The following is an 8,947-nucleotide window of genomic DNA, read 5'->3' as shown; positions in this document are numbered from 1 at the left end:
CATCATGGTGTCTTGCTCTTTCTTGCTCTTTTGACTGTTCATGAGCTCTCTCTGTGAAAGTACATGGTTGAGGAGGACTTTTAGGACAGACCCCGGGCTAATGAGGGAGGGCTAGCTGGCCTCTTGGGTACCACACTATCAAAGAAGCAGGTCATCAAGGAACAAACAGACCTGTGGTGTTTAGAGTCTCCCTTAGTTACCACCAAAGCCTCTGTTTGATTGCCTGCCTGGCAACAGAGCCAGGTGGGGAAGATTGCAGCGTCTGGAATAAAGGTGGAGGTAGAAAGCTGGGTTCAGAGTCTGGATAGCTACACACACAGTGAGCTTCCAGTATGCAGGGGGCAGTCATTATTGTGGCTTTCCTGGGGGTTACTTCAGGTAGGAGCTCCATTCGCTGTGAAGCCTGCTTGATCTGCTTGGTTTGAAGAGTATCACTGCGTAAGAATGCCCTCAGAGAGAACATCACCCTTGGGAGGCCTTGTTCCATTGAGGGCTTCTCTGCCATGACGAATGAAAGGTAGCAGCTCTGGGTGGCTTGAACACTGAGGTCCAGGATCCTGGAGGAGAGAGGCACTTAGAGATCCATAGTGGAGTCTAGGCTTGTGTAGATGGCACTCTTCCTCTGGGTTCGCTGGCCTGTGCTGGGAATCCTGAGAACAAAGATTGGTAAAGTGCTTCTTGGAGCCCAGCTGCGTATGGATATTCTGAGGATTATTGCTGGCCTTGGAATTGGCAAGTCATCATTCAGAAAAACAGATAAAAAGGTGCTATTGTCTCCCTGTGGAGCAAAGAAAGCTTCTGATAAAGGGCCCAGGATTCTGCCTAATACTCCTATTTTAAATATATTTTTTAATTTTAAAATTTATTGTTTTTATGTGTATGAGTGTATTGCCTGCATGTATGTAAGTGCAACTGTGTTGTACAGTGACCATGGAGGTCAGAGGGGGCGTTAGATCCCCTGCAGCTGGAGTTACAGATGGCTGTTAGCTGCCACGTGGGTGCTGGGAATCGAATCCAGGTCCTCTGCAAGAGCAACTCTTAACAGCTGAACCATCTTTCCAGCCCCCCTTCCTAACACTTTTACACTCCATTCAAGAGCTTCAAGAATCTCATATGATTTTTTAAGCATTGTCAATTTGGATTATTGAAATTAAGCTTTTTAAATTAAATTTTATATTTTGAATAGGTAATGTATGTGTAATGTGTGAAATCCAATCATGTTAATTTGTAGGTTAATTTAGGGGTAATTTGCATCTTTGATGAGTTATGCAGTGAAATGCTCAGAGAAGAGCCTGGAACATAGTAAATGCTTAGGAAAAGGTAGTGATGATCATTTATTCTGCTGAGCCTCCTTATGATCAAAGTCCAGGTTCTAGATACTTGTTTAAATCTTTATTTTTCTGGGGAGTAGTGTTTGGTTTCTTTCATGTAGATATTATACATTCTGATCACAGTTATTCTAGTAACATGTTCTTTTTCCTTTTTATATTTGTAAATGGAATATTTTCTTCTCTTACATCTTTTTACTTTCTGTTTATGCCATACAGATGCCTATTAGTGAATCATCTTACTGTTTATAACAATTTCTTTGTCAATTCTCATGTATTTTCCAGAATTGAAGAGAATGAACATCCCTAGTCCTCTGCTCCTATTTTTATATGTGTCATTTCTTTCTCTTATCTAATTGTCAGGCCTGTTTCTCCTGACCATCACTAATTAACGAGAGGAGCGTGCATTCCTGCCTTGTTACCACTAAGCACGATGCCAGATTTCTGTATGAGGCAGAAATGTTTTGTATGTTAAGGAGACAGTTTTATTTGGATGATTCAGTTCTAAATAAAAATGGATTTTTAAATCAAATGACTTTTCAAGATCCACAAAAATGAACATTTGATTTTCCTCTTTGATCTGCTAAGAATATAAAAATTTCAATACTTAGGAGGCAGAGGCAGGCCAGTTCCAGGCCAGCTAGAGCTACAGGAAAAACCTGTCTCAAAATAAATAAATAAATAAATAAATAAATAAATAAATAAATAAATAAATCCCCGATAAATGAATAACTGGGTTTCCTAATATTGAGCCCTCCTTCATCTGGGGCTTTTACCCTGTAGAGGGCAGAGAATCTATGAAATTAAAGCAGGCTTTGAGCAATCCAGGCTCTTGAAGTAAACATTAGAAGTTCCCCCAGAAACATGAACTTTTAGAACTATAGCTGTTTGAGTTAAGAGGTGACATTTATTGTCACCAAGGAGGAGTGAGTTTAGACAGAATGCAGCCAGTGTCTTGCACTTGAACACTGTCATGTAAAACTTTATCATTGATTTAGGAAAGTAGTAGATTGCACATTTTCCAGAAATACTTGGGATTTCTGATAGGAAAGTACATCGGAATCCTTCCCTGCCCAACAGCCTCCTCACTTTATCATGAGTTTCCTTGCACAGGTCAAGTCCTAGTTTTTGAAGGTCTACTGTAGTGTAGTCTGTCCTTTGGGAGTCTGAGAACCTGATCATGACAGTCACTCTTGAACTTTAGGGTTCTGAGGGATTTGGGGCCTGCGGACAGATACACACACATCTGCCTTCAGCATGTAGAAGGTGGACACTGCATGACAGCTTCAAAGAAAGCAAATTAGCCTCCTCTTTTCTTTCCTTGGGTTCTACCTTAAGGTCCAACTCAGGCGTACCATCCCCCAGGGCCTTCCCATTTGCTTGGGCTCATGGTAAACCCTCTTCCCACTGCACCCTGGAATGCCCCTTGCCTGTACATGCTCTGTATGCCAACATCTCAGTACAATGTCCAGTACAGACCAAGTGCTCAACAAGCTGGCATGAGCTACCATTCTGTAATTCACCTGTAATGTAATGTCCTGCTTCTTCAATTACAATGTCAGACCCATAATACCATGTTTTATATCTCTTAATGCTCTGTGGGCCTTCAGTGTCATAAACAGATGGCATCTAGTATGTACTTGGTTTTGTTGATAAGCATTTTTTTAGAGTCTGGTGTGTGTGTGTGTGTGTGTGTGTGTGTGTGTGTGTGTATTCCTTTCACATTTACTGATGCTCCCTCACCAAAGGCAGTGCTTCAGATCTTCTGCCTACTTCATATTTGCATTTGAATTGGTTTCTGTCTTCCCCATTGCCTACTAACATGAGGAAAATGGAAATTTTCGTTTGGGACGCTCTCATGGGCCATTCTGACAATGGCTTACAAACAAAATCCCTAGAGAACATAAAAGAGGCAAAACTCTTGACTATACCTGAGGGAAAGAGTTGAGACGGGAGTCTTTAAGCTCCATCAGCGCTAAAGGACCACATGTAATTCCCAGAAGGCAAAGGAAGCAGCAGAGGACCCCAGCATATTTAAACCTGACACATATGGAAGCTGTCTACACTTTTAGAAAGCCTCAGGGAAGCTAGCTTTTGTATTACACTCATGGAAATGATGCATGCCAGGAGGGTTAGAGAGAGAAGGACTTCCTCTGAGTCTAGAAAGATGATGTGACCATGGAGAGGTATCAAGCTCATGGAGCTGAGTTTTTCCATAAGTGCCAGGTGGGAGGCAATCATAGCTGTCTTGGGGAAGTCCCCCAGTTCTGACATCTGAGCTTGGTCCTTTGCCAGGTGGTGTCAGGAAATCTGGAAAACCCTGAGATTCAGTGTCTTTTGCCCCTTGTGAAATTAGGTGTAACTGCTTCTTAATGTTTTCATGGTTTGAAAATTCAGGAAGAGAATTGATTTCCAGAAAGTCTTTCTGTAGGTCAATTAACTCTTTATATGATATCCAAACAAGGTTTAAAAGGTTTCTCGTCTCTCTCCATGTCACTTTCCCTTCAGAGCTGGCCTCAGGAAAGACCTCTTAGCTCTCCCTTCTTGCCCATGAGCTGCTCATCTTTTTCTCGTGCCCAGCTCCATCATTCACCCAGATCCCTGGAACCCATCTGTTTTTCATGTCTGTGGCCTTGGGAAAAGAAACCAGCCCTTAGGGCAGCCCCAGAATGAGGATCCCAGACCAACATACCTTTTTCTTATTAACTTCAACCTAATTTGATGTGTGGAATCATTAGTGGAGTTCCCTTTTCTCTTGTATTCTTGCCTGGCATGGATCAGCTTCTCCAAGAAGGGCTGGATGAGGAAGGTATATGCTATTACAATGAAAGAGATTAGGAAGATGTTGAGTCTTTTGAAACAAAACTTCCATGGTACTCCATAGTTCATCAGTATGTGTATTATCTTCTGTGGTTATGTGTGTTGTAAGAGTGAGTCATAGGCTAGAGCAGCAACTGTCCATCTGTAAAGGAAGCTGACACAATTCCCTCCCAGGAGGCTTAGTAGAATGGGAGGGCTTTGAGGCCAGGATTGGACTTCATGTTGGGAGGGAGAGAATTAGAAACAACATGATATATGGAGATCTGACATGATGGGGCCTTAAAGGGAAGAAGTGGCTTCCCTTTAAAGCCTGGAGAGGAGCCTCATTAAGAGAATGGGGGTGGGGTGGCCTGAGAGGATTGGGGAGGCCAGAGGAGCCTCTTCAGAGAGGAGCCTTCATCTTGGGACCAAACTAGCAGTCTCCCTAAGGAGTCTCGGACCAATCCTTAGAACGAAGGAAAGGTCTGACTTTTATAACCTTTTAGGGATGGCGGGAAGTTTCACATCATATGATTTAGTTGAACACAGAGTATATGACAAGTATATGGAAGAACTAGCTACCATAAATTGAGAACTCTCAAGACTGCTCCTTAACTGTCCCGGGGAGAGCTGCAGGGAGGCATGGGCTGATTCAGGCTTTGGGATGGATCAGTCAGGCTGAAAGGTGCAAGCCCTGTGTTCTAAGACCTAGTGAGCCTGCTATTAGCCTACATTGCCTTCCTAGAGTTCTTGTAACACACTGTCCCCAGGTCAAGGTGTGAAGCATTTGGATTAGTAATGTTGCCTTGCAAGCATGCATCCCATGTCCTAGGAGTTTCTGTAGGACATATTCCAGCTTGTGAGCACTATTATCATTAATTGTGAGATGGATGATTTGCACCTGGTCTCAGCCATGACCTCAGTGGACTCTGTAGTTGAGGCTGGTTCTGTAGCAAGAATGTGCCCAAGGAAAAACAGAATTTCAGATTCACTTTCCTTTGGTTTCCATGCTTTCAAAGTGTTTGCTGTGATTGACATGCATTTGGGTCTTAGAAACTTTACCCTGTGGAATACTGTGAGGAGTACGACCTTTACAAGGTGATGAGGTCCTGAGGGTAGAGTCCTCATAAAGAGATTAATGTTATTATTGTGGATGTGGGGCTTCCTATCAAGAGAGTGGGTTTGTTATAAAAGCAAGTTTGAACCAGGCATTACATACCTGTAATTCTAGCATTTGGGGTAGAGAATTGCCGTAAGTTTGAGGCTTACATAGTGAGTTCCAGGATAGCCTGGGCTACCGAGTGAGATGCTTTCTTAAACAAAGAGCAAGGTGGGCTTTCTCTCACTATGCGATGCTTTGTTGAGACACATGCAGAAGGCCCTCACAAGGTGTAGCACCTCAATTAGGACCTCCCACTGTGCAGACTGATGAGCCAAAGAAAATCTTATTGTCTATAAATTACCCAGTCTGTGGTATTCTGTTACTGCAACAGGAAATGAACTGAGACAGTATTTGTGCATGCATCAGTGGCTCCTAATCCAAGTGCCATTGCCCTTGAAGAAAATGTGACAATGTTAGCCAGGCCCCAGGACCTCCAAATCTCTTGCTATGAGGTAGCCTTCAGCTACCATGAGTCTCTTTAATATTCTTTTTTTTTTAACTTTAATATTCTTGCTATGCTATATGTATTTTTCTGTAACCAAACTCCAGATCTGTGGGCTTTGTCATTATGCTCCTGTGATTGTTTCTTAGCAACAGAACCCTGATTAGCAGCCATTGGGGTAGCACCCTGAGAGAGTTGACATCGGAACCCCAGGGAAGGTCAGGCTCCAGCCCACAGTCACTTGTTCAAGCAACAGCCAAGATGACACTTGAAGCAAGGGCTCCAATTTCAAATCTCTGCTTCACAGCACTGACTTCCTTCATGCCCTTTGATTAGTTACTAGAGAAAATGAAGGACTACTTATTTATTTTTAGTTTTTTAAAATCATTATTAGTCTGGATGCCTGTATATGATGGGGAGGGGACATACCACAGCATTCATGTGAATGTCAGAGGTCAAATTGGTGGAGTTGGTCTCTCCTTCCATCTCTATATATGGCCTATCGATTCAACTCAGGTGGCAGGCCTGTGTGGCAAGTACCTTTATGAGCTGAGCCATCTCAACAGCTCCTGAATGAGCATTCATTGAGAGATGGTCTCAGGTGAGCACAGCTCTATGTCCTGAAAGCAGAGCTGTAAGTTGGAGCAGCTGTGTTTTTTCTTCTGGGGAGAAGAAAAAGAGGTGTCACTCCCTAGCCTGGTCCCACATTGCCACTTGGTGTTGAGGGCCCAGGGAGTAACTGAAGAGACGAGTAGCTGAAGTTAGGGAAGCGTTAGTCTCAGCACTGGCTCTTGGAAGGAGGCCCCAGAGGTCCATTTCTAGAAAGGCTATATTTCAGGAGAAATAAGTGAACCTATCATGTATGGAGATGTTGCAGCTGCCTCTGTGACTGATAATACATATTCACATGCCTTTTCTTTTTCCAAGTGTTAGATGCCAACAATTCTAATTTGATTCTTAAGACACATGTGTAAGTCAAATTCCATTAAAGCGTCTTGCCTGCTCACCAGACTCCAGTCACAAAAGAACCATCCAGAAGACTAGCCTTAGATGGAAAACGAGGTCTCTTAAGCAGAGCTAGTCTTGAGCCTCTGATCTTCCCTCGGCCACTACTCAGCTGGTCACTGTTGGGCACATCATTTTCAGCTGGGTGCTTTTGGAACCTCACTTAAAGTTACATGTGGAATGACTGGGTTGAACACTCTGCGGGCACTGCATCTTACCAATGCTCCACGTTAGCACACAGACCCTAGTTGCTTGATTATCACAATTGCTGTTACTGCTACTGCCTCTTTATTGACAGGGGAGCTAGAGAAATGGAGTGTTGAGACCCTAGTGTTGCTACCTTTCTTGTCAGTATCTCCAATGAATGCCTCTATATTTGGGAGTACAGTTGCATGATCCTAGCACATGGCCTTGCCCTGTGAGAAGAGGTCAACAGAAGGGTGTCAGTAGAAAGGGTATATCTAAAGGACATTCTAGCTTTAACTAGACACAGAATGAGTAATTCCAAATACAAACTGCTTGACGACACTGGATTGATTTACTTCTTTTCCAAAATATCTTCCTTGATGTCACTCAAAATAGGACATTTGAGAAGGAGTAGGAAAAGCTAAGGAGGTTGCCCTTGGAGTCAGGTGCCCTGAGCTGAATTGCTGCTTCTTTCATGGAATTAGTTTCAAACCCAGGTCTTCTCAAAGTTATGATCAATGGATAGACCCCAGAAAAACCAATATTTGCAGACTTCTCTAGTCTCTCCAGTTCCTCAAAGGAGATGTGCTAAGGTTGGCAGCCCCAGCAATCTGCCCGCTGGGGTGAGGCTGTGGAAAATGCCAAGTGAAACTTAGTAAGGCTCTCATGCCTAAGCTCTGGTCAGCTTATATTCCAGCAGAATAGAATTTTTTCTTTCTTTCGTGTGTGTGTGTGTATGAGTAGGTGTGTGGTAATAGGGATTGAACCCAGGGCCTTGTGCAAGCTAGGAAATCACTCTACTACTGAGCTACAGTTCAGCTCTCTTTTTATTTTTGAAATATGGTCTCACTAAATTGCCCAGGTTGGCCTGAACTCATCCTGTATGTAGCCTTGACCCTTTGATCCTCCTGCCTCACCCTTATAAGTAGCTGCGATTATGGGCCTGTATGACCACGCCCAGCTTTTGCTGGACTTTGTTTTTACTTAGGTGTGCCTGATTCTTCCCTTTGAAATAAGACAGTACTTGTTTTGGTTTTTTTAAAAAAAATTTATTTATTTAATTTTCTTTCATTGTGTAATGGGTGTATTGCCTGTATGTGTGTAAGTGCACCTGTGTCCTGCAATGCTCTTGGAGGTCGGAGGTCAAAAGAGGGCGTCACATCTCCTGGAACTGGAGTTACAGATGGTTGTTAGCTGCTATATGGGTGCTGGAAATCGAACCTGGGTCCTCTGCAAAAGCAGTCAGTGCTTTTAACTGCCGAGCCATCTCTCCACCCCCATAATTTACCTCTTAATGATGGTATCTGCCTCCCGAGTGCTGGGATTAAAGGTGTGCACCACCATGCCCGGCTAATATTTTAATTTTTAGAAGAAGCATTTCATTACAGCTTTAACATACTCAATAATAATTTCCAGAGCAAAGATACATCTCTTTCAAAAGTGGCTATAAAAGTTTTAGATTCACAGTTGAATTAATATCACAGTTAAGAGACTTTTAAAAGAGACTACGGACTTTTAAGTGTTTGGATTTTTTAAGGACTGTGGGACTTTTAAGGTTGTACTGTCTTATGTTGTGATATTAACATCATATCTTAGGGACATGAATTGGAAATGTTATGGTTTAATAGTGATGTGTTTGTGTGTCAAGTTGACAAGGGGCCAATTGTGCTGGGTAGTTTTAGTGTCAACTTGACACACCTGGGTTGAGGGAGCCTCAACTGGGGAACTGCCTCCATTGGGCTGGCCTATGGCCATGTCTGTGGGGCATCTTCTTGACTGTTGTGTGATGTGGGAGAACCCAGCCCACTGTGGGCGGTGCCACCCCCAGGCAGGTGGGCCTGTGTTGCCAAAGAAAGCAGGCTGAGCAGGGGCCAGGGAGCAAGCCAGTAAGCAGAGTTCCTTCATGTCCTGTGGGCGGCTCCAGCTCCTGCCCCCAAGTTCCTGCCCTGAGTTTCTACCTTGGGCTCCCTAATGAACTGTGACACAGGAGATGTAAGATAAAATAAGCCCTTTCCTCCCCGAGTT

The 8,947-nt window shown here is 43.4% G+C and overlaps 1 protein-coding gene across 1 annotated transcript in view; it reads left to right on the top strand.

Moving 5' to 3' along the window:
• Positions 1-332: 332 nt before the first annotated feature.
• The window catches only part of Cdhr3 (cadherin related family member 3), a 64,810-nt gene continuing 56,195 nt past the window's right edge, over positions 333-8,947 (top strand). Inside the window, exon 1 of the mRNA XM_008830788.1 lies at positions 333-378. Within this exon, the coding sequence (XP_008829010.1) occupies positions 333-378 (46 nt within the window). The remainder of the gene's footprint in view (positions 379-8,947) is intronic.

The sequence above is a fragment of the Nannospalax galili genome, unplaced genomic scaffold, assembly GCF_000622305.1.
Source record: "Nannospalax galili isolate Female #2095 unplaced genomic scaffold, S.galili_v1.0 scaffold312, whole genome shotgun sequence".
Taxonomy (NCBI): domain Eukaryota; kingdom Metazoa; phylum Chordata; class Mammalia; order Rodentia; family Spalacidae; genus Nannospalax; species Nannospalax galili.
Note: the sequence above shows the minus strand (reverse complement) of the source record. Positions and strands in the feature narration are given on the sequence as shown.